The following is a 26,122-nucleotide window of genomic DNA, read 5'->3' as shown; positions in this document are numbered from 1 at the left end:
AGGCGAGGTACTAGCGGCCACGTTATCAAGTTTGGAATGTATGCAACGAGAACACACTGAACAGCTTAAACACTTTAGGAAAGTTACATTAAAAATAACCCAATATGTGTATTAGGGACACAAATGTGCATTAATAGGGAATTGGTTGAATTACGATACATCTGCACAGAGAATTACTGCTTGTTTTTTTTTTAAAGGAGCTACCACCTCACACCTGTCAGAATGGCTAAAATTAACAACTCAGGAAACAACAGGTGTTGGTGAGAATACAGAGAAAGGGAACCTCTTTACGCTGCTGGTGGGAATGCAAACTGGTGCAGCCACCCTGGAAAACAGCATGGAAGTTCCTCAAAAAATTAAAAATAGAACTACCCTATCTATGACCCCGCAATTCCACTACTAGGTATTTATTCAAAGGATACAAAAATGCTGATCAGAAGGTATGTTAGAAAACATGCACCCCAATGTTTATAGCAGCACTATCAACAATAGCCAAATTATGGAAAGAGCCCAAATGTCCATCAACAGATGAATGGATAAAGAAGATGTGGTATATATATACAATGGAGTATTACTCACCGATCCAAAAGAATGAAATCTTGCCATTTGCAACAATGTGGATGGAAGTAGAATGTATTATGGTAAGTGAAATAAGTCAGAGAAAGACAAATATTCACTCATATGTGGAATTTAAGAAACACAACCGATGAAACAGGGCAAGGGAAGAAAAGATAAAAACAGACAAGGCAAACCATAAGAGACCTTAAATGCAGAGAACTGAGGGTTGCTGGAGGAGTGTTGGGGTTGGGTATGGGTTAAATGGTTGGTGGGCATTAAGGAGGGCACTTGTTGTGATGATCACTGGATGTTATATGTAAATGATGAATCACTGGGTTCTACTCCTGAAACCAAAACTACACCACATGTTAACTAACTTGAATTTAAATAAAAAATTAAAAAATAAATAAAGGAGGCTCTCTACCTACACTATGGCGTAATCTCCAGGATACATTCTGTCAAAAAGGAACATAGAGAATAGTATATTTTGTATAAGAATGGATGGGGAATATATATATCACACACACATAAATTCATACAAATTCATACAAATACATGTATGTGTGTACCTAAGGGTTTATTTTTGCAAAGAGGAACACTTTAATGATAAACCAGAGATTAATAAAAATGGGTAAAGAAAATGGGTGGGGAGAGAAAGTAAAACTGCTCTGAATTTACCTTTTCATATAGTTTGATTTTAAAATTATGTTAACAATCTTTCTACATGTTCAAAAATAAAATTTAGAACATTAAAAAAGCAAATCCTAATTTTGGAAATAGCCTGAAACAATGTATCTCATACATCAAATTGGGAACACTGTCAACAGAGAGAAATTATTTTAAATGACCTGTAAATAGTAAACTGACCATGCTTACTTAGTGGGATATATTCTAGTAACAAAAAAAAAAAAAAACAAAACAAAACCGTACAAGGTAATATTTAATCTCATTCAAGTGTTTTACTATTGGTAATAATATCAGTAGTATAATTCGTAAACAATTTTATACATATTGTGGGACAAAACAAATAAATATGTTAATGTTGTTAGGACCCAAGATTTTCGGTGTGAGAGAAAGGAGATACAATAATAAAATCAAAGTCGTCAAGGAAAAACCCCAGTAATGTTAACTTGAGTTGGAAATCTGAACATGAACTTAAAACACACACATATTTCCCCTAAGCTCTAGCCACTGAAAGGGTTAAGAAACAATGACACTCCTCTTGCAGTGAACGCCTTTGGTCTCAGGTGTGGGTTTCTAAATATCATTCCTTAATCAAATAAACCAAGACTCCCTGGAGAAATGGTTGTTTGCAGGTTGACAGCAGGGAAAGCACAAGGTGAGAGGGTAAAATTCTGTCGTGGCCAAAAGCAAGGGAAACAACCACACCCGGCAGGAGCGGTGCCAAAAAGACAGGTGAACATGCTGCCACTGGCCAGCTCTGGGACACAATGAAGACTCGCATATCACAACGAATGACTATGACTTAGTGTAAAACACCAAACAAATAAAAATTCATGTGTCCACAGTAACACTCCCCAGAAGAAAGGAAGGAAGAAAATGGCAATTTTCAGCACAAATGGAGCTAGAACATTTAAAAAACTGCATGAATAGTTTGCCACCCTGCACTGGCTAGTGGCAAACTAGTAGAGAAAGGAACATATTTACTTCTTTCGCATCAATTAGCAACAGCCTGTCTAGAATGACTAGAATTACTTCTATGTTAACCAGGAAATGCACACAATTCAGTGATAGCTATATGGAAATAAGTTATAATCATGATCCTCCAACCAAATTCTCATACACAGTAAAATTACACTAGTCAGAGGGCAGCCGATGTAGAACTGGACTTTCCAGGACACTAGATAGCTCTGACTCTGCTTTTGGTGTGCTAAGTTTGGCTCGTGAACAAGGAAACTTGGCCATCTCTTCCTGCTAGGGTAAAGACTGTTCATGTGTATTTTTCCTAAATAGCGACATAAGCCTCAATTAAAGTAAGGGTTGCAACAGGACACAAAATTAAGACAAGAGGAGAGTGTCTTTAGCGACTCCACTCCCATGTGGCACTTGAGGGTTCTGGGAAACTGTGCCGGCATACGTACAACCTGGCTTCTACGATGCGTGGCCAGGCCCCTTACTTCCGTTACCTTTCCAAAACACATTAAAATAAATTGGCAACTTTAAATCTAAATTTGTAACGGGCCTGGAGGGGTCAGTGTGGTCTCCACCTACCAATCTATAGTCCAATCTGAGACACCGAAATAACCAGTGTTCATAATGATGACTAGACATAGAGTCTAAAATGACTTCTCAGTCTTCAACGTAAGATTAAACTATGTCCTATGTAGTTTCAGTGTTGCTGCTATTGTTAATCTAACTGGCATTCTAGTATATGTGCTGCTGAAGTGAGCACAATCTAATTGGCATTCTAATCCACCATGGTAGAGGCAGTTGGGTAAAGGGCTCTGGCATCCATAATTAAATAATCGGCTGTCCATCAAGATAGATAAATTTCATTACATAGGAAATTTAAACTAATAAAAATACTCAATTTAGTTATACTTAAATTTGAAGATTTCACAACACTTCCAGACATAAATGTCTCTTCATTAATTTGTTCTTTGTATTTTCATTCCATTTCTTAGACAAAAAAATGACCAGAAAAAGCTTACTAGGGACACTGACACTGTCCCCGACCCACTGTTTTATAACAAACCAGAAAACTAAGTCAGCAAATCTACGTTTTGAGGAACAGGAGTACGGAATACTGTCAGTTACATCATAAGATTTCTTTTTTTTTTTAATTTTATTTTTTATTTTTAAAAATTTACATCCAAATTAGTTAGCAGGGCACCTGGGTGGCTCAGTCAGTTAAGCATCCGACTTTGGCTCAGGTCATGATCTTGCAGTTCGTGAGTTCAAGCCCCACATCAGGCTTTCTGATGACAGCTTTGAGCTCGGATAGAGCCTGCTTCAGAGTCTGTGTCTCCCTCTCTCTCTACCCCTCACCCACTACACTCTGTCTCTCTCTCTCTCTCTCTCAAAAATAAATACACATTAAAAAATAAAAAAAAAACCACAAATTAGTTAGCATATAATGCAACAATGATTTCAGGAGTAGATTCCTTAGTGCCCCTTACCCATTTAGCCCATCCGCCCTCCCACCATCACAAGATTTCTACTGAGGAAGGCAGAGTGGGTTTACGTTTAGACACATTTCAACAAAGGAACATTGGAGGTAATCGTAAGGGTGACAGGGTTAAGGTTCACCAAACATGCTGAATTAGAGAAATGAAAATGATAACAATGGCATTTCCACAGATAAAATACGTCAAAAGTAAAACACATACAATATTTAGACAAAAGCAAATCATACCATTTTATATCCGAATTCCCTATTCCAGAGTTAAAATGCAACATGCGCCACAATGCTAACTTCTTCCTCGTTACTTACACATGGTAGATTTTACATCTGCAGTCTTTTTTCAAACCTGAGACAAACCCAACCAGACCAGTCTTTCCAGTAGTTAAAAGCTTCAGCACTATGACACACAACTCAGCATCTCCAAGGTAAATCTTTACGATGTCGATAACCAGTTTACAGGGCACACTAAAAACAGATGGTTCCGTAAGCCACAGTGAACCCTGACACAGAGACATGGGGCACTGGGTGTTACCAATTACACAAGTGTAATATTTCTCTAGCAAAACTGAAGAATTCTTACTTTCTCAACACTCAAACTAGAGTTCTCTAAATTGTGTCTCAGAAATCTTACAGATTGATTTTAGACAGGTTGAGGCTTTGGATTAATTTCTCAGGAAATTAAAAGATGACTTTGCACCAGATAATGGCCTCAGCATTACATTTACCTGATTATATGCACTGAGCTCTAAGATCTGTGATAAATTCATAGTCAAGGAGACAAGTGAAAGGGTAGAAGTGGGATGCATAATACCTGAGGAGACTACCATTATTGAACCTAATAAAATAGGAGTATGATGTTTAACATGTCCAATGGATTTTCATGACTGTACCTAATATCCTTCTTTTGCTCAAAGTTTTCAAATGTATTAGATGCTATTTGGTTGAAATTTAACAGAGGGGAACAGAAATGTAGGCAACTGGACTATATGGATATTTAAGGATCTCGTAACTTCCCAGAATCCAAGCCTCCGTTACAGACTTTGAAATATTTTATGCTAAATAAATATGAAAACATTTAAGTTGAAAAAATGAAATTCCATAAACTTGCTTTTATTTAAGGCTAAACAATAGATCTATTTGTACCAATAAACATGAAGAAAGATTTTCCTCTAAGCAGTGTCAAATGGACCTTCTTACCTTGTTATTATATACATAGACTAATAAGTTCTAAGAACTGCTCTTCAAAAGAGTATCTTAAAAATGAATTTTAAGAAAAAACTGTTGAGAGAAATAAAGTCTACCATATTATGCTTGTTTTTAATCTCACTATTATTTAAAAGCCTACTGGTCTAACACTTGCTTAGACAGTTTTCAGGGCAAATTGATTGGAAACACGAGCAGAAGACTAGGTCTGGGGTAAGGATGGTCCTGGGTAATCAAGAGCTATGGAACTATCAGAAGTATTAGAGCCCCGTGTAGGTGTGTTTATTTTTTAAAAAATGGGGTGTGTGGGTGGTTCAGTCAGTTGAGCGTCCAACTTCGGCTCAGGTCTTGTGGTGTGCAAGTTCAAGCTCTGCATCGGGCTCTGAGCTGACAGCTCAGAGCCTGGAGTCTGCTTTGGATTCTGTGTCTCCCTCTCTCTCTGCCCCTCCCCTTGCTCGTGCTGTTTCTCTGTCTCTCTCTGTCTCTCTCTCTCTCAAAAATAAGTAAACATTAAAAAAACTTTTAAATACTTTGATTATACAGAAAAGTTTAAGAGAATATGACAATATCAATGTACACATCATCTAGCTTTTTCACGCTGTTGACATTTAGCCATATTATTTCCTCAGATTTTCCCTTTTTTTAAATTAAAAAAAAATTAAGTGATACAGACATAGTTGAACCCACGTAACTCCTCCAATCCTGTTTTTTGTACAGAGAGAACTTCTATCCTGAATTTAGTATTATCATTACCATACATGTTTTTATACTTGACACATGTATGTAACCATAAAGAATATATACTACCATTTTAAATGTTTTTAAAATCTGCAGAAATGAAATCATACTATGTTAAACCTTCTCCAAAATCATGTATTCTCAGAATATATAATTGTGATTCCGTATATTCATTTTAAGTACATTATAGTATTCCTTTGTAAGTATATACCACCACTTAGACTTCTATTCTCCTACTATCATTGTGAGACTTCCCCAATTTTTGTTATTACAACCAATATTGCACTGAGCAATCTGCTAAGTGTCTCCCTGGGCACCTGTGAGACAACTTCTCTGAAACTCATGTTTAGGCATGGGATTGTTGGATTGTGGAGTGTGTTATTTTTCAATCATATTTCAACTTTGCTAAAATATTCTCTAAAATGATTTACCAACATAGGATGTATTTTGGTGTTTCCATTCTTCATTTCTTTGTCTTATTTAGTTCTTTCAGACTTCTTCATTTTTGCCAAACTGAAATTTTATTCCACTTCAATATGCATTTCTGTGCATGATTTCATATGTTTCTTGGCCATTCAGTTTTCTTCTTTAGTGAGAGAACTGTTCATACCCTTTACCCATTTTAATGTTTGGTTATCTTCTTCTTACTGATGAGCAAGAATTCTTTAAATGATCTGGAGACAAATCCTTTGTTAATTATTCATGTTACAAACATCTTCTCCCAGTACAAATTTTAAAATATCTTTAAGTATGGTTTCCATGTTTTAAGATATCTTTCCAGCAAGGAAACACTTAAGGTCAGAAACATATTGTACTATTTCCTATAAACCTTTTTTCCTAAAACTTTTCCACTTTCTTGTTTTATTTTATTTTAGACACAGAGAGAGGGAGAGAGAGAGGGAGGGGGGAGAGAGAGAGAGAGAGAGAGAGAGAGAGAGAAGGAGAAGGGCAGAGGGAGAGAAAGAATCTTAAGCAGACTCCATGCTCAGTGTGGAGCCCAGTGTGGGGCTCAATGCCACATCCCAAGGGTCATGACCTGAGCCAAAACCAAGAGTCTGAAGCTCAACCAATTGAACCACCCAGGCACCCTTGCTTTTTTTGGTTTTCTTTTGTTTTTTAACTATTTTGTATGGCTGGAATGAGGTTGAGATATAATCATATTACTTTTTTCCTTATGCATAACCAATGGTATTTCATCACCTTTTATTGAGTAATCATTTCTCTACTAACTTTTGATTCATTTTCTTTTAATGTTTATTTATTTTTGAGAGAGAGAGAGTGCAAACAGGGGAAGGACAGAGAGAAGAGGACAGAGGATCTGAAGCAGGCTATGCGCTGACAGCAGAGAGTCCGATGAGGGGATCGAACTCACGAACCATGAGATCATGGCCTGAGCTGAAGTCGGATACTTAACTGAATGAGCCACCCAGGTGCCCCCAATACTGATTCTTATATGAAAATGCGTATAGTGTGTGAGGGGTCTCTTCCTCAGTTCTCTTAATTCTGTCAGTCTCTTCTCTCCATTAATACCTTACTTTCTTAAGTTCTAGCACTTTATAAGTCTTAATATCTAGAAAGAGGAGTCCCTTCCACTTACTCTTCAAAACTGCCTTTATATTTTTATTAGCCCTTTACTCTTTCATATGAATTTTAGAATCAGCTTGTCAAATTAAAGGAGGAAAAAATTGGGGGGAATCTGACTAAAGCTGTACTGAATTATAGATTACTTTCAATGAGAATGGATTTATGATACTGAGCCTTCCTGTACACAAACAGAAAATCTCTGCTCTTAAGATTCTTCATGTCCTTCAGTAAATTTTTCTAACTCTTCCCCATAAAGGTCTTATGTATTTTTTTTTGTTATAGCTGTTCTTAGGAACTTTATGGTTTTTACTGCTACTGTAAATGGTACTATTTTCTAAACTACATTTTCTAATTGTTACTGGTGCATAAAAACTCAATTAGCATGCTGTGATGAACTGTTTCCTTCCAACTATGCCCCTACAACTTCTAGCTGTATGTTTGTGGACAAAGTGTGTAACTCTCAGTCCTTCATTTTCATCATCTACGAAAAAGTTAAAAATAGTAACTACCTAATGGGATTGTGACGTTGTGAGGATTAAACAAGAGTATAAGGCACTTAGTGCTAGACAGAAAAAATTAATGTTGAGTGCTATTTCACTGAATAATTTTTGTTCAGCAACCTTGCTCAATTCTCTTCTAATAATTTGACTGTAGACTCTTCTGGATTTGTAGACAATTAACAACAAAGATCTGCTGATTTGCTTTTCTTCCTTTCCAATCTTTTAACTTCTTCTTGTCTAATATCACTGACCCTCTAAAGAACAATTATCTTGTTCTTGACTTTAAACAGATTGTTTCTTAAGTCTCACCATTAAGAATAAAATTTTCATGGGGTATTTTGGATGGAATCCTTAAATATATTAAAGAAATTCCCTACTCTTAATTGCTAAAATAAAAAAAAATGAACAAGTGTTGACCTTTATCACATGATTACTTTGCATCTATTAAGAGATTAGTTTCTGTTAATTTTTAAGTTTTGAATGTGGCAAACTAAATTTATACCCACTTTTATACTTATGTAAGTTCCCTTTACTCCCACTTCCCTTGTATCTTTGTAAGGACAGAAATGAATACAGGAGACTAAAGAAGGAAATGGAAGGAAATGGTAATTAAAAAAAAAAAAAAAGTCTTAAGCCAAAGTTCCATCTCAGGAACTCTAATAAACAAGGGAGTACTGTAAACATATTAGAAGTGACTTTCATTAAAGGAACACAAGCAAAATAATTCTATAGGGTACAAGTATAGACAAAGAATTCTAAAAACAAAAACTAATAGGTTGCTGATGCATTTTTAGCGACAAACTATATGACATAGATTTACATTTGCAGTCTTAAGTAAAGAGCTGAAGTGAACTGTGTTACTTAGTATTTTCAAATTTATTAATGGGGATATTGACAAGAGATATAAAAATTAACTTATTTTTAGCATGCACTGTCATATGTCCTGAAAGGATCTTTAGGCAACCAACAAACATAGCTTTGGAATCATTTAGTAAATAATCATGCCAGGGGAAAATGTAATATAATTCTTTAGTTTATAGCTTTGAGTATCAATTAAATTGGTTCAAACTAACCAACAAAGCTTTTATTTGACATTAAGTGAACTCAGAAATTGAGCTGTGATTCACTAGAATAATAATTCTACAAACCTTTTAAAGAAAAATTTCTGGATAGTTGAGCAAGATTCTAACACGTGACTCAAATATAAATTAATCAGACTGAACCAAAAACACATTTTTCCAATGCTACAGAACCTTTGGAACTTTCCCTTTTGCAAAAAAAAACAAAAAAACAAAAAAACAAAACTTCAACATAAATAAAGCTTTTAGGATGAATAATGATATAAAGGAAGTTCTTTAAGTCAATAACTGAAAATACACATAAATAATTTTGATGTTGTGGTTTTTTTGATCTTATAAAAAAACACCCTCCAAATCAGAGTAAAGAAGTTTCTTGCACACCAAACTTATAGTAAGTTTTTACTTGCTGGAATAAGGACATGTCCAAGAAGTTAAGTCTCTGACTCTATTTTTATCTCTGAAAATCTTCTGGTCTAGCTTGTATTAGTTCTCCCTCAACCTAGCTCTACCCATGGCCTGGTTCCAACTCCTATGATGAAAAAGATAAATTTAGTCCTAAACCAGATATCCAACAAAAACTGAGGGAAAAGTCTAGAAATGGTAATAGCCATGAAACAGTAATATCATGACAATAACTACAGTATAGCTAATATTTATTGAGTGCTTACTATGTGCCAGTGCTTTCCATGTGTTAACCAACTAAAACTCAGTTTGTGTTAGCATCACACTCTAAATGAATTAAACTCAAAATATAAACCAGTATCTGATCACTAGTCTCTTCTTAAAAGTTTATGTCACAAAAACAGGTATATTAAGTAAAATCTAATTCATCTCCCATTACATTCAATGTGATGACTTTTAAATGTAATAAAGGTTATAAGAATAATAATACTTTCATGCTTTTCCTTTCTTCAATGTATCCAGCTCTAATTATCAAAATGACCTATGACTCATATTCCTTTTCTCCAGTTTATTCATGCTATCCTATAATACCTAAATATGTGGTAAAAATATTCAATAGGCATAAAATTTTAGCAACTCTATTTGAAGATTTACAAATACATGAACCAATGGCCTAGTAATTGAATGTTTTTATGCCTTTCCAATAATAAAACAAATAGTCCAATGAAGGTCATCCATTCAATCAAGCCTATTATTGGCCAGGCATGAGCAGGTGAAAATGAACTGGATGGACTAAGCATATGCAGATACAGTGTTAGTCCTGATTCCGCCAATAACTTGCTCTCAGATTTTAGATGAGATAAATAACCATGTCTAGATGTCAGTTTAATAACATGAAAAATGAGAAGTTTAACCAATTTACAAATTTGAAATTTCAGTGAAAATACCTGCGAAATCATGAAATACTCTGACAAAATATAACGTTAGAACAGCATGGGAAGCTCCGAAGTCTGTGGAAAACATCTCTGCTGTAGGAAAATTTATCAGAAGGAAAAAAAGACATCATTTAAAACTTCACTGAAGACTTAGTAAGAAAATAAATTAGGCTTTGTAAATCATCTTGGAAAAGGCTGGTATAAAAATTTAGGATAGAAAGATCACTGTTAAATGTTACTGGTTTTATGCATACTAAATCAGGGTTATTAGCACTTTTTAAGTAAAATTAATTTTAATTAAATCATTGGATTTATTTTTCTCCATGAAAACCTAAAATAGTAGTTAGTAATTATACTGGCTTTAATGTGAAAGGCATTCACAGCTGTTGATTATATCATATGATACACTACTGCTATTTCTTTGCTAGCAAACCCTTGGTAAATGGTACGATGGCCATTTATAATATTATTTTTACCAGAAAAATGCTATATACTTTATAAAGATTGATTTTTGAATTAGGTTTCATGAATTTACTGCAGTAATACAATTATGCATCAAGTTCTGGAAATAGTTATATAAGCATGTTGTATAAATTAGTTATATAAGAACTCCTTACTACTATTTTAAGTAATAGAAAAAAGGGAAATATTATGTATAGGCTCTGAACTTCTGAAAATTTATATTCTATCAGATTCATACTCAGGATGCAAAATTCTCACTGTCTCCTTAGGAAGTACTTCTAATTTTTAAAGCAGGAATACAGCAGTTTTAGCCTTGAATTTCATGCCTCTCCCTCTCCACCCACCACCAAAATAGATGTCCAAGAAAACCTTTAGATAAATATGAGTATTAAATCTTAATAAGCTGTTGAAGTTGTTGTGGGTCAAGAAAGTACAGAATCATTTTTGATTAATACATCATAAACAATTTTGGAAGTTAAGAGAAAAAAACACAGTTCTCTAACTGATGCGTGTAACAGCTGCAAGGGACTACCACAGAGAAAACATATGAGACCAGCTCAGGGATGAGGCTCTGGAATGTGGACGACCGTAACAGTTTTGATATCTGTACATTCCAACCTCAAAGGGAGGAAACCAGGTATTCAAGAAATGCCATGTACAATGCTAACATAAAAATAGCATTGACAGTGAGGGCTCTTGACTGAAAAACTGGAAAGCTACTAACAGTTACATAAGTCAAGAATGCTTCCATTTACTTATGAGAGAGAGGAGCAAGCATTTCAAAAGGCATTACCCTCTGGAATGCAAAGGGATGACACTAAGGCATCTAGAAGATAAATCTACAGTAAATTTTAGAGAAGAATCTTTCAGACACAGAAGAGATAAGAGCAATGCACTTGGAAAAAGAGAAGCAGAAAACAGGCAACGAATGGCTTCTTCAGAATATCCAGCACAACCCTTATGTGCAATGGCATGCCTATGCTTAACAAAAATATTTGGGTATTTGAATAAAAATGTTTCTCTTTTCCAGAGTTGAGAATGAAACCAAAGCAACAGCATGCTGCCGCCCTTCCTCAAGGAGCACACACACAGTTATAAGTTAGAAAGTGCACGGTGTGTAGCTCTTTAAAAGTCACAGTTCCCTTGGGAAAATAGTCATCAGGTTACGATAAGGCACTCTCATTATTTACATTATACATTTACTTTTCCAGGAACTATACATTTCAGAAATATCAGAGGAGGCTCAAATTTAGCCTATGTGATTTTAGGGTGACATAAATAAGCTATACATGCTTCTTGCTAAAATTGATACTGGTTATTTTAAAATTTAAACTACAAATTAAAATAAATGTGATTAGCTTTGTTCCCCAACTCTGTACAAAAAAGAAGCAAAAAAAATTTTTTTAACTTGGTGACTTTACCACCTCAGTTATTATATAAAAGACTCTGACTAATTGCATTTCTAAATACAGAACAAAATGATTTGCATTTTAGCAGAGAAGAGGAGGAAGAAACATGGGGTGGATATAAATCCCTGACACTAAAGGATTCTAACACAGGAATGACATGTTATATACAGATTAGAGAAGTGTCTCTAATAAGGATTTTAAAATAATCCAAAGGAACTGCTACTATTTGACATGAAGCTTAAAAATGAGTACAATTTCAGGAAGACATTTATTTGTATACTCTGTCTTAGAAAAATTAAAATATAATAACTACATATTCTTAGGGATTCAGTAACATCAAAGGTAGGAGGGCTATCATAAAAACTACATGAAGTTCTAGAAACGTGAAAATTTAGAAGCTTCACAGTGTGAAAATTGTTTTCTTGAAATTAAATTTTTATTAGATTAAAAACAGATTAAATGTAGATTGAAGTGTCATCATATTCACTTTGATGTCATATAATCCTCTGCGCTTTATTAAGCCATGAAGTTTGCTGTTGAACGCTGATGTGATCATAGGTCGTTTTTTGTTTGTTTTTGTGGGTTGGGTTTTTTTTTTTTTTCCTTTTTGCAGGAGCCAGAGGGGGAAGGTTCTATATTTGGAAAGCACAGAACTGATAATGAGGACGCTTTATTTAAAGACAAAAGTCTTAAAAGCCTGCCCTACAAAAAAACCCTGACCATTAGCATGGAGAATAAGACATAGATTTTGGAATCAGACAGACCTGAGGGTTTGAGCCCCCTCTCTTACTACGTCCCAATCTGCAAGCTCTTGAGCAAATTACCTATTTAAGTTTCCATTCCCACAAATACACAATGAGGATGACAGTAATAATACCTACCTGTTAGGGCTACTAGAATACTTACAGGAAATTGTATATGCCAAGTACTTAACTCAGTAAGTGTCTATAAGCTATTTTTACTACTATAATTTCTCTTTACGTTTGGTCTACAAACATTTAGAGTCCTCCACAGCACAGGGCTGACCAGAACCTGAGTCAGCTTTCCAAAGCAGGCTTAATCGCATGTGGTTGCACCTCCTCAATTCAGAGCTGCAGTCACTATGGAAGGACACACACAAACATGGAAGCACTTTCCAGTCCTTCTGCCTACACTCGTCTTACATGTTAAGTTTACATGCAGAAACTTTAGATTTCTGCTCTCTTCTACTGAGTACCATAGAGTATTACCTAATACTTAAAAAAACAAGTTATGGTCTCAAACCATTATCACATGAGCTACAGGTGCTTTAAAAAAAATTGACAATGAAAATGAGCTCTAAATTCTGCAATTCCCCCACTTAATTTTCAAACCCCCGGTTTTGAAAATTAAAATATTGACTCATTTCAATGGTAGTGGAACACTCCTGAGAAGAAAATGTTCAGCTGCTTAACAGGGCTGATCTGTGATTCTGAGAAAATTGTAAATTCCATGCTATAAAGAAGGCATTTCTTATCAATGTCTAAAGAAACACCATAAATACAGAATTCTACCCTAGTGCTAAAAAAAACAAAAAAAAACAAAAAAAAACCTCTGCAAAAGGAAAGAGTTAATACACATATTTTATAAACAAAGATGGTTATCCTTAATAACACCCATAAGGAAAAAAAACATGGCATACTTAAAGGTAAAAGGGCAGAAGGGTTACTTTCTTATGCCAATTTGAAGAGACTTTTTATACAATGTGCTCAATTCATTTTGGTAAGTCAGTGCTGCCTATTTTCAACTAGTCGATAATTGAAATATTATTAACCCACCAGGAAAAAGTTTTTTAATGAGATATACTGATTGTTTATTAAGCAAAGTTATGCTCTTTGAGTCACAAAGACTTTTGTGCATTAACCTAAAGTATAGAAAACATTAAGAAATAAGCTGATTTGAAATAGAGAAATGGGTAGTTCCTGAAACTAACTAGGAAAGTAAGAACTACAGTGCCCAATACCTATGTGGTACAATCTACTTGAAAATAATTAACTTCAATAATCTACTTTAATAATCACCTCTCTACAGACATGACAAATACTAAAGCTCAATTACTCAATTTCTGAGTAATTAAAAAATTAACCATCCACTTCAAAGCAACCAAGGAAACCTGTGCCCAAATAAAATGTCATATTTCAGACTCCGTGAAATATTCTGTTGCTGGAGTCAAACATCTGAATAACCGAGATATCCTTACCTCCTGCTGTGGCACAGGTTTTAGGATATTTAAAATGATTCCCAGGGACTGTGCTCAGCAGTGGATCCGACAGCACACAGCAGCTCTACATTCCGTGCAAAAGCATGCAGAATGAACCACAGTCCCACGGCTCGGACCGCATCCACCACAGGGTAACTCTGAGTCAGGTCTCCACAGCACTTTTAGGTTCCAGCTCTGCTTTGGGGCGCCCCTTTCAAGCACTTTCCTTTGCCGGTTTTGGTCCCTACCCAAGGCGAACCGGCTTGTGTGTGGGCACGAGGCTCGCCTTCAGGAGCTCACTCCTTCTCTGCACACGTACTGCTCCTGCAGCACACAGAAAGGGCCCTGCCCAAACCCACACTCGCAGAACAAGCTTTGCCAGAATAGCTCCACCCATCAGCCTCACACAGGTGAGCACTCCTCAGAAAAACACCAGTAGGAGAGTGGCATTTATTACGTTTTTAGTCTTGGAGAAAGTTACTTATTCTTTGGTTGTTTATATTTGCCATCTAGATGGGAGACAATGTATCCAAAAAAATGACAGGTGTTTTAGGCCCAAATAAAATATGAATAGTAATTGATCAAGCAGGAAGTATTCCCAGTAAAAGGCTGAATCACTAAAGTAGCAGCAACAAGCTAGGAAAACATACATTTTTAACATCTTTGCTGGTAATGACCTCTAACTGTGCTTCAACTAACACGTAAAAAAGGAAAAAGTATCAGTTTACACTGCCTCTGTGTGAACAACTCTGAGGAACAACACTCTGTTAACCAGAAGAATTGAAAATCCAGAATTAAATTTTCCTGAGTATGACCTCCTCCTTTATAAGGTACCCAAGTGTAAAATTCTTTTTTTCTTAAATGTTTTAATGTTTTATTCATGTTAGAGAGAGAGACAGACAGAGAGAGAGACAGAGAGACAGAGAGAGAGAGAGAGACAGCACAAGCAGGGGAGGGGCAGAGAGAAAGAGGGAGACATAGAATCCAAAGCAGGCTCCAGGCCCTGAGCTGTCAGCACAGAGCCTGACATGAGGCTCGAATCCACAAACCATGAGATCCTGACCTGAGCCAAAGTCAGACACTTAACTGTCTGAGCCACCCAGGTGCCCCCAAGGGTTAAAATTCTAACTCTCCTTATATATTCAAGAGATTCAATATTTATACTAAATAACCGTGCACATAAAATTATTTGAATACATCAATTGTAAGAGACTAACATATTTTGCTACAAATGACTTTTTTACTAATACAAATGTAAATCCACATTCAGATATTAGTTTCTAGTAAACAAAATAATGCTACTATGTGCTAGACACAATTCTAAGTATTTCACAGATAAGTCTCCATTATGACCTTATGAAGTTGATTCTAATGTTATTTCCATCTTAGACAGGAGGAAACCAAGGCAGAGGGGTTAAGCAAAAGCCAAGGTCACACAATAGGGAATGTCAGATTCAAGATACCCAGAGTGTAGCTACCATGCCAAAATCTTCTGCTGTTGATCAAATTTATTCTCTCCTTCCTTTCTAAACACAGCTCTGAATATAAAATTATTGATAAATGGTAGGCCATAGTAAGAAAAACAATGAATTGATGTAATTTTAAAATATGAAAAGCCCCAGAGAATTCCAATATGTAGCAGGAACAAAACATGTTAATTTTTACCAGTGGAACAGCTGTGGATTTATGGATTGTTTTGTTGTTGTTGTTGTTGTTGTTGTTGTTGTCGAATAGGAAATGAGGCTTTCAAAGTTTATTCATAGCGGAGAAGGCAAAGCCACTCTTTAAAAAATTGTTTTAACTAATAAACATCCTTCCTCCCACCCTTTCAGAGGTTAGTACTAAAGACAAAGGGGCTGGGTGGGGGAGCAGAGAACAGCAAAGACAGGAGGAAAAAAGAGAAAGAAGGGGGAGGGGAGGGCCATGCTATAGAAAAGCCATCTGGGGATACTCAGTAGGACTCATAGACCCCTTGTGTTACCTAACATCTAAGCACAGATGGGAATGCATAAATTCGACAACTGTTTGCCGGAGTGCAGGGGAAGTCCATAATTAATAACAGTAACTCTCACCTGAAACCAAAAAGGCCGCCATGTATGCTCTATAAAAATACACGGTAGGAAGAGGAGAGTAGGCAGAAACTGCTGAGCACAGAGTAAGGTCTGTTGTAATCTCATCCACTGCGGTGTGACAGCATCAATTTCCTGGTTTGGATAACGTGCCATTATGTTACATAAGACGTTAAAACTGGGAGAGGTTGGCTTTTGAGTATATGGGAGTTCTCTGTACTATTTTTGCAACTTCTTCTGACATGAGAAGTATTCAAAATTAAAAATTAAAAAATATGGCTGACTGAAAGCATCATGTGTTTTTTGATTTTTTTTTTTTAAAGTGTATTTATTTGTTTAGAGAGAACGAGAGAGCATTAGCAGGGGAAGGACAGAGAGAGGGAGAGAGAATCCCAAGCAGGCTCTATGCTGTCAGTGCAGAGCCCAACTCAGGGCTAGATCCCACGAACCATGAGATCACGACCTGAGCTGAAATCAAGAGTTGGAAGCTTAACCGACGGAGCCACCCAGGCACCCAGAAAGCACCATGTTTTGTCTTCCAATGATGGTTTATGGCACAGGAGAGGTCACTTGTTATTTTTCTCTCGTATTTAACAAAGTGTCTGGAGGCTCTCCTGTGAAGGGCTAACATGAATCTGTGTGGGTGGTGGGGTGAACAAGGAACTCAATGGAAAGGAACAGCTACACTGTAATCATTCTATGGTAAGAATTACCTGTATTACTCAAACTCTTCACAGCATGTCTGAAAATTCTGCAGGTTTCATGGCCTGAAATATACCCAGAATCCAATCACCTCTGCCCACTTTTACTGCTACCACATTGATCTGAGCCACCATCATCTCTTGCCAGACTCACTACAAACAGCTGCTGCCCGTCTCCCTTCTTCTACCCAGGTCTCCTATCCTTAACGTGGCAACCAAAGTGATCCTCCAAATAAGGCCAAGTAACAGCTCTGCTCAAAAGCTTCTAATGTCATCCCATCTAATTTTAAATGAAAGCCAAAATCCATACCGTGGTGCCCAGGCCCCAAAGAGAACTTGACTCCTTTCACCTCCAGACCTCACCTCACGTCACTCACTGTTGTGGTCAAACTGCCTTCCAGCAAATCCTGTAGTAAGCCAGGCATATGTCCAGCTCAGCAGCCCCACATTTGCAGTTTTCTGTCTGGAAAGCACCCCCCAGGCAAGTGCTTTGCTCCCCTCCTCATCTCCCTTCAGGCACTCAAAAGTAACCTTCTAATGAGCCCTTCCCAACCACTCTACCTACCTTTGGAATGATAAGCCCACGTGGGCCACATCCCAGCACTTCCTAACCCCTGCACCCCTTTCCAGACTTCTCTGCATAGCACTTATCATACTATATATATTTTACCACACTATACCTTTTACTTCTTTGTTTACCTTTTTCTCTCCTTCGCATCACACTTGAATACAAAACCCCAAAATGACAATATTTGTCTGCTGTGTTTGCTGTTTTGGTCCTAGTACTTAGTATGTACTTCATAAATTCTGATCAATGAATGAGTACTGGAAATGACCAGAAATGGGAACAGCTGCTTTACTTACGGAGAAGACTGATTAGGGGCCTACACCTAGCACTGGCTAATGGGCATACGGGAGGTCAGGAAACATTTTTGATTACTATAGTAGAAATTGTTCATATTTTTAATTATCAATCAACTGTTTTAGAGCAAACATTATATATAAAGGATGCAAACTGGTATAAAATAAAACATCCACCAGTAACCAAAACAATTTAGGTGAGGAAAAAGACATAAAAAGTGAAGAATCAAATTCAAAACAAGATGGCTCATTACTATACACTATTTCCAAATGACGGATACAAATAATAGCTACTGACGGCTAAAATGGAGTCCCTTTTTATTCAAAATATAGTCTTAGGATGAGGATCGTTAGGTCACCTGGGAGTTCATTGGAAATGCAGAGTCCCAGGTCCCACCCCAGACCCACTGAATCACAATCCACAGTTTTTAATACCACCTCTCAGGCACACTGAACGCACATGAACGTTTTCGAAGCAGTGGTCTAAAGAACCTTCATGAAGAACATAGTAAACACTTCAGCGAGGAGAAAGATCAGAGTCAGAGTAAGCGGGGAAACCCAAAGTATACTGCAAGGTAAAGAAACATGTTCCTGACACTAAAGTATAGATAAGGGAAACATTTGGTTACAAAGACGAGATAGTTCCAGTTATTTATGGAGCACCTCAAATTCTAGACTAAAGATTTTGTACATAATTCTGGAGCAGAGGGACATTACTGAAGTTTTCTGAAGCTAGGGATTATGAGATAAAAGTTGTATTCTAGGGGTGCCTGACTGACTCAGTCAGTAGAGCATGCGACTCTTTTCTTTTTTAAGGTTATTTATTTATTTATGGGGGGGGGAGGGGCAGAGAGAAAGGGAGACAGAGATTCTTCATGCTGTCAGCACTGAGCCCGACATGGAGCTTGATCCCATCTTGAGCCGATATCAAAAGTCAGACGCTTAACCAACTGAGCCACCCAGGCGCCCTGAGTGTGGGACTCCTGATATCAGGGTTGTGAGCTTGAGCCCCACGATGGGTGTAGAGATTACTTACATAAAACTCTAAAAAAAACAAGTTATGGGGGCACCTGGGTGGCTCAGGCTCAGGTCATGATCTGGAGAATCGTGAGTTCAAGCCCCACATTGGGTTAACTGCTGTCAGCACAGAGCCCACTTCGGATCCTCTGTGCCCCTCTCTCTGCCCCTACCCCACCTGCGCTCTCTCAAAAATAAACATTAAAAAAAAAAAAGTTTGATTCTAGAAATTCATTTTAGCAGTATTAAGAGAGAGGAAATAATCACGTGTCCACTGTATGAACCTCCTGTGAGAGAGGTAAAGATGAATAAGACACGCTTACCCTTTGTGAGGAAACAGCACTTTGGGAGCAAGTGGCAGAGGTGCTGTTAGACTTGGCCAGGGGTAAACAGGAGATGGGGGTAGGGAGAGAGGGGTTAGCAAGCTCTCACAGAGGAAGCAGGTCATGGCCTGAAGCCTGAAACACAAGGAGGATTTCAAGTGGCCAAAATGGGGAGGAGGGCACTTCACACTCTGGGCACAATGGGAGCACTTTGAGTGCACGTATGTTCACGGCACACAGAAGCAACGCCCAGCAGAGTGCACTGGGAGAAAGACGAGAACAGGACAGCAGAGGAGGAGGATGCCTACAAACGCTGTTACAGAACAGAGTGTGGAGTGAGGGTTTATATGTAGTGAGGAAAGACTGAAGGATACTGTTTGGGTTAATTAGTCATGAGAGAGGATGAAGGCTGACTGAAATTAGCCCATTAAGCAAGGTCCTAGAAGCACTTCTCTTCATCCTCCATTAAACCCATCTTTGCCCCAACTTCTGTTCTGTTAGTATAAGCCTTGTGAACATCCAAATATGTTTTTATTCATGCCTATTGTAATAAAAGCTGAACATATTAAATATTTGTTTTGAGAGAGAGAACAATAAACTTTACCTCTACTCAATGTTCTACAGTGGGACAAATTCTGGATTTTGAGTGAATCAACCACAAATGAGTTCATTTATGTCTTGGTACACCACACAGTGAGAGCTACATTAAGTATTGGCCATGGTTACCACCAGACATCAGAAAATTTCAGCAAATCCCAGTTGTGAACCCTCAGGCAAGCTGCTTAACCTCCCTGAGTTTCCTGGGCTCCATTTGTTAACACAAGGTGTGGCAGGATACAGGAATACACCCCCTACCCCCAAACCTCACAGGACTGCATCGAGAGTCAAATTCCAATTGACAGAAGGGAAATAAAAGTATCCATAAACTCTAAAGCACTTGACAGATATGTGCCATTATGAATCTTCTACCTGTTTTTCCCTAATGCAGAGTATGAAAATATTATCTTAATCTGTCACTTGCAATGTATTCAGAAAGAAACTTCCCAGGGCATTCTAGCATTTTGGTACAAATCTGTATCTTACATCAATGCCTTCCAGGGTGCTGATTTTAATATCTGATTCTTGAAGTACTGGCCTCCAGAATATAAGGAAGCATATGTTCAATACAGTGCTGCGCACAGGATAAAAACCTGTACCTACTTTACTTGATACAAAATGTCTGGTCAGTGACATGTTAAGGAAACATGGTTACAGAAGAGGAAAGTGCTACAAACTCTAAGAAAGAAAACAAATAATCCAGGAGAAAACAAATGAAAATAAAGGAAAAAACTATAATTAGGCAAAGTTGCGAGTAAAATAAAGAAAGCAAGACACTAAAGGACCAATTCCCTAAAAGAAGAAAATAAAGAACTTTTTTTAATTTCAAAATTATGCTACAAATTCAGACTAACTTGTTACCTTATAAACTACTTCTTACCATAAGGATTTCATCAGTATTATATCTAATTACTAAGTTTTTTCTCGAAATGAAAGCCTCAGCTACTTTTATGTCTGCTAATCAAAAAATTCAGCTGTTGCCCCCCCCCCAAAAAAAAGCCAAATATTTATAATGCAAACTCCATTCAAGTGGCATCCAAAGAGGCTCCTTCTCCCATCATGGTCCCATGAAAACTACTATAATTCATTTGTCTTAGTGGTATACTGTGAGATGTTGGCATATAGATCTTACCAACAAATATTAATTTTGTATCTACAGAAATCTAGTTTTGGACACTCTGGAATTTAAATGACATAAGAGTGGATAAATATAAATCAATAAATACTACAGCTGACATTTATTAAGTATCCAAAGGCTTTAGATGCCTTATCCCTAATCTTCAAAGGGATGTTGCCTCACTTTTTTAAATAAGGGAATTAAAAGTCAGAGAAGCCAAATGTAAAATGTGGCACAGGGATTAAAACTTGAGGTTGGAAGCCTATGCTCTTAGTCCTTCAACCGTGTTGTTTTCACACGTGTATATAAATTAAATATCTAAATTAAACCTACTGTCAGAAAATATCTATGTTATGGGGTGGTTGCATTAAGAAGGACCCTTGGAAATCACCTATTTCGAAAGGATGGAGTTAAGGAGAGATACAATCTATTTTTTCATATTTTATAAAGTAATACTTTTTTATTGTAAAGGGGTTGAATAATACAGAAGCAAACAGAGAAAAAAATTAAATTTCTTTTGCTGATGTCTACAATCTCATTCCCCTTTCTAGTTGGTATATATCCTTCCAGATCATTTTCTATGAATTTACAATGAGATTATTCTATGTTGTGATTTGCTTTTTCATTTAACAATAAATCACAGAAAACAATTCCATATGACTTTCTTTTTAAGGGTTGCAGAATATTTCACACACATAAATAGATAAGGAAGTATCTATTTTGAAACTGTGATTTCCAACATTTGAATATTAAAGCAATACTGCAAAGAATATTTATCTGGATGGGAGATATATTTAAAGAATGAAAAGTGACCAATTCAAAAATGACAAAGGACTTGAACTGGCATTTCTCCAAAGAAGATATACAAATGGCCAATAAACACATGAAAAGATGTTCAACATCATTCCATTTCTGTATAATCACCACCTGGATCCACAGAACACTGCTAGCACTCCAGAATCCTCTCCTACCCATCCCAGTCACCTATCCCCTTCCTCCCGTCCAAAGTTAACTGCTATTCTGAATTCTAACACCACAGAACCATCTTAAACTCTGTGATTCTGAACTCTCTCCTCATCTATGTGGAATTATACGGCGTATGTATGCATGTACGTATAGCACACTTCTCTCACTCAACACTTATTTTTGTGAGATTCACCCATATTGTGGCAGACAGCCAGAACTCATTTCATTTTCATCGGTGCAGAAGAATCTGTTCAATGAATGTGCCTTTATTTATCCATCCCATTACGAATATACCTCTGGTTTTTCAAGTTTTTTGACAATTAGGACTAAGGTTGCTATAAACATTCTATATTTACCTAAGAGTGAACCTGATGGACCCCAGGGTATGTGTCAACTTCAGTATGTAATACCAAACAATGATTGTCCCACATTATCTCCTGTCAGCAGTGTGAGAGAATTCCTACTGATGTATATCCTTGCCAACCTTTGGTATTATTATTCTTAAATTTTAACCTCTGGGGGGTATGTATTAAAGAGTCAATGAGATTTCAGTTTGCATTTCCCTAAAGACTGATGACGTTTACCATCTTGTCATACGCTTATGAGCATTTTGGATATTTGTTGTAAAGTACCTATTCAAGTTTTCACTTAATTAAACAAATCATTTTATCGGTCCCTTTCTTACTGATTCTTTACACACTTTAGTTATGTGACCTTTGTCAAATATCTTTCTCATTTTGTGATTTGCTTTCTTCATTATCTTAATAGCATTTAAGATCAAGTTCTGATCTTTAATTAAATTTAATTATTAAGCTTTTCAGTTAAGATTACTGCTTATGTTTATCCCGAGATCATGAAAATAGGTCATGAAGATACTCTACTGTATTATCTTCTAAGAGTTTTATTGTTTTACCTTTCACATACAGATCTGTAATTCTCCCAGAAATGATTCTGTATACAGGGTTAAATAAGAATTTTATACACTCATACACAGACACACCCCTCAAGGTGACCTAGCACCATTTATTGAAATAACAGTCCTTTTGACATTGCTCTGCAAAAAAGTATCTATATATTCACAGGTTTGTTTCTGGACTCTATTCTGTTCCACTAATCTGTCTGTCTACCCTTGAATTAATATCAGTACCTTAAGTGAAGTTTTAACAATAAATCTTGATATTTAAAATAGTAAGTTTCCCACTTTATTGTTCTTCAAAATTGTCTTGGGATTTAGGTCTCTGCATTTCCATAATTATTTTAGAATCAGTTTAGAACCAGTTGTCAATTTCCACAAAAATTCTAACTCAAAACTTGGGGCATTCATCAGTAACTCTGCCCTACTGGGCTCTGAGCTCCAATTTTTGTTCTCCTAGGACTACTGTGCCTTTCTCTACTCTATCAGTAGATACCCTAGGGGAATAAGGTCTCCATATACTGAAGTCTGTCTTCAGGATGTCCTTTTTCTGCTTAACCTCAGCTCAGTAATTGTTTACTGCCTTATTAACTCTCCAATGCTTCAGAGAGATATTTTTTTTATTCCTGTCCAAATCTTCTGTTTTCAGAGCAAAGGCTTTATCTAAATTCCCTTGTCCTTCATTTTAAGAAGAAAATAAGCATTGCCCTGCTTTTCTCTTACCCTCTCTCCCTACTTTCCTTTCTCTCCCCTCTTCCTCCTCCAACCCTTTTTCTTTCTTTCTAGACAAAAAGGTGGATAACGGAAGAAATGAGGAATCCCACTATGGAAATTACATAAAAGACAAAATGTTGATCCAAGAAATAAAATAAGGGGCACCTCGGTGGCTCAGTCAGTTAAGCGTCCGACTTCAGCTCAGGTCATGATCTCACAGTTTGTGAGTTTGAGCCCCGCGTTGGGCTCTGTGCTGACAGCTCAGAGCCTGGAGCCTGCTTCGGATTCTGTGCCTCCCTCTCTCTGCCCCTCCCCTGCTCGCACTCTATCTTTCTCAAAAATAAATAAACCTTAAAAAATGTTTTTTAAAAAAGAAATAAAATAAGAATTGAAGAATTTATCAGGTGGGCTTAAAAGAAGCCTACACAGAAGAATAACTGAACTTTAAGAGAGGTCAATAAAAGTAAACTGGAAAGAGAGGGTGTGCAAGACAGTATCAAAGAGTGTAACCAATCTGTAAAGGAAAAGAGGAAGAGCAACGATTGCACAGAAGAAATACTGTAAAGATAATAGCTGAGAAAACTAAAAACTTGAAGAAAGATATCAATGAATAAATCCAACTGCTCCATAAGCTACAAGCAGGATAAACACACACAAAAAACTATGTATGCTTTACCTTCTTCTTCCCCCCACCTCAACCTCACCTTCTCCTATCAAACTGTAACTGTGATGATTCAACTGCCAATTTCTTATGGACAAGCTTCTGTCTTTCTTCCTCTTTTCTTTCCTCTTCTTTTCTACCTCCCTCTCCCACCTACTCCCTCCCCCACCACACCTTCTTTTTCTTAAGGCAACACGGATACTTGTTTTCTTGATCAGGACATGGTGACTCAATGATTTTATTTTTACATACACAAATAATTGAACATATTGAGAACATTAAGAAGAACTCCGAAGGGAAAAATTTTCCTATTGCCCTTGTTGTGTAATAATATAGGGAGCTTTAAATTTCAGCCTCAAACTATAGTTGCATCTTTCAGATTTGGCATCTAACAGTAACAGATGGCAATGTTAAAAATAAATAGAACATTCAAGTTGTTTATACTGTAGGCAAAGACAGTTTTAAAGTGTGAAACAAGCCTGAGGCTAACAGAATTCACATCATCCTTTTCGAAATATATTAAGAATCCACATTTCCTTATGCCAATCCTGCAATGCTGCTCACAGAAGATAAAATACTAGCTTTTAAAGGTGTGCTCGCATTATAAGTCATCACCAATTTAGAATTAACATTGTCCTACAGGTCTATTAATAGACACTTGTTTTCCAGAACTATCAATACCTGATTAACTTTCTCAAGTTTTAAAGCTTCTGGAGCTTATCGCTATTAGAAATGTCACTTTCTCGTTCAAAACATGAGAAAGTATTCAATTGACAAAACTGAATACGAATATTAAGCTAATTTTTAAAACTAAGTTTGCAGGATATCTCTGAGGCAGAATATCAAAGATGATATTTAATACCTAATAAGTTAAGTGTATACAGAAGAAATGCATATAAAAATAATGCATAAGAGACAACAATAAATTTTTGATGTTGAATTTAATAACTTCAAAATAATGATACAAAAAACCATGGTCATCTTAACAGATTGATAAAAAGTACTTGACAAAGCCAACATCCTTTCATGACAAAATCATTCAAGAAATTAAGAACTGAAGGGTGCTTCCCCAATCTGATAAAGGGCATCTATGAAAACCCAACAACTAACATCTTACTTAATGGTTAGTTAAGAAATGGATGTTTTCTCCTAAGGTCAGAAATAAGACAAGGATGGCCATAGTCTTGCCAGGGAAATTGGACAAGAAGAAGAAATAAAAAGCATCCAGATTGCAAAGGAAGAAGTAAAAATACATTCACAGATGATTTGATCTTGTATATAGAATAGCCAAAGGAATCCACTAAAAAAAAAAAAACTATTAGAATAAACATTTCAACAAGATTTCATGATTTCATGACTAATATACAAAATTAATTGTATTTCTATGCATTTGCAATGAAAAAGAAAATGAAGTCAAGAAAGTAATTCCATTTACAATAGCATCAAAAATAATAAAAATAAATTTAACAAAAAAATGCAAACGTACACTCTGAATACTACAAAACATTGAACAAAATTAAACAAGCTCTAAATAAATGGAAAAACATCCCATGTTCATGAACTGAAAGACTTAATAAATACTGGTAAGAGGATAATACTTCCCAAATTGATATACAGATTTAATATAATCCCTATCAAAATCCAGCTGACTTCTTTGTAGAAACTGACAAGCTGATTCTAAAATTCATATGGAATTGCAAGGAACCCAGAAGAGCCAAGTCAATCCTGAGAAAGAATAAAGTATTAAGAGCAAAATTTGCCACAAAACAAACACACGCTGACAGCATGGAGCCTGCTTGGGATTCTCTCTCTCCCTCTCTCTGCCCCTACCCTGCTCATGCTCTCTATCTCTCAAACTTAAAAAAACAAAGAACAAAGATCAGTGGAACAGAACTAAAAGTCTAAAAATAAACTTATATGTCCAAGGTCAATTTTCTGCAAGGGAGTCAA

At 36.4% G+C, this 26,122-nt stretch overlaps 1 protein-coding gene across 15 annotated transcripts in view; it reads right to left on the bottom strand.

The window, feature by feature from the left end:
- Positions 1-26,122, bottom strand: part of ARHGAP32 (Rho GTPase activating protein 32) — a 298,406-nt gene that overhangs the window by 46,317 nt on the left and 225,967 nt on the right. The window contains exon 1 of one of the 15 annotated variants that reach the window (XM_053203883.1): positions 14,234-15,080. The exons of 12 other annotated variants lie outside the window; for them this stretch is intronic. Coding sequence is in view for 1 of the 3 variants with exons in the window: in XM_053203882.1 (XP_053059857.1) it covers positions 4,013-4,016 (4 nt within the window). In the remaining 2 variants the exon portion in view is untranslated. Of the gene's footprint in view, positions 1-3,934; positions 5,316-14,233; positions 15,081-26,122 lie in introns of those variants that run through there. 2 more of the 15 variants (XM_053203884.1, XM_053203882.1) reach the window with 2 other exon arrangements.

This window comes from Acinonyx jubatus, chromosome D1, assembly GCF_027475565.1.
Source record: "Acinonyx jubatus isolate Ajub_Pintada_27869175 chromosome D1, VMU_Ajub_asm_v1.0, whole genome shotgun sequence".
Lineage (NCBI taxonomy): Eukaryota > Metazoa > Chordata > Mammalia > Carnivora > Felidae > Acinonyx > Acinonyx jubatus.
The sequence above is the reverse complement of the archived record's forward strand: the minus strand, read 5'-3'. Positions and strand labels throughout refer to the sequence as shown.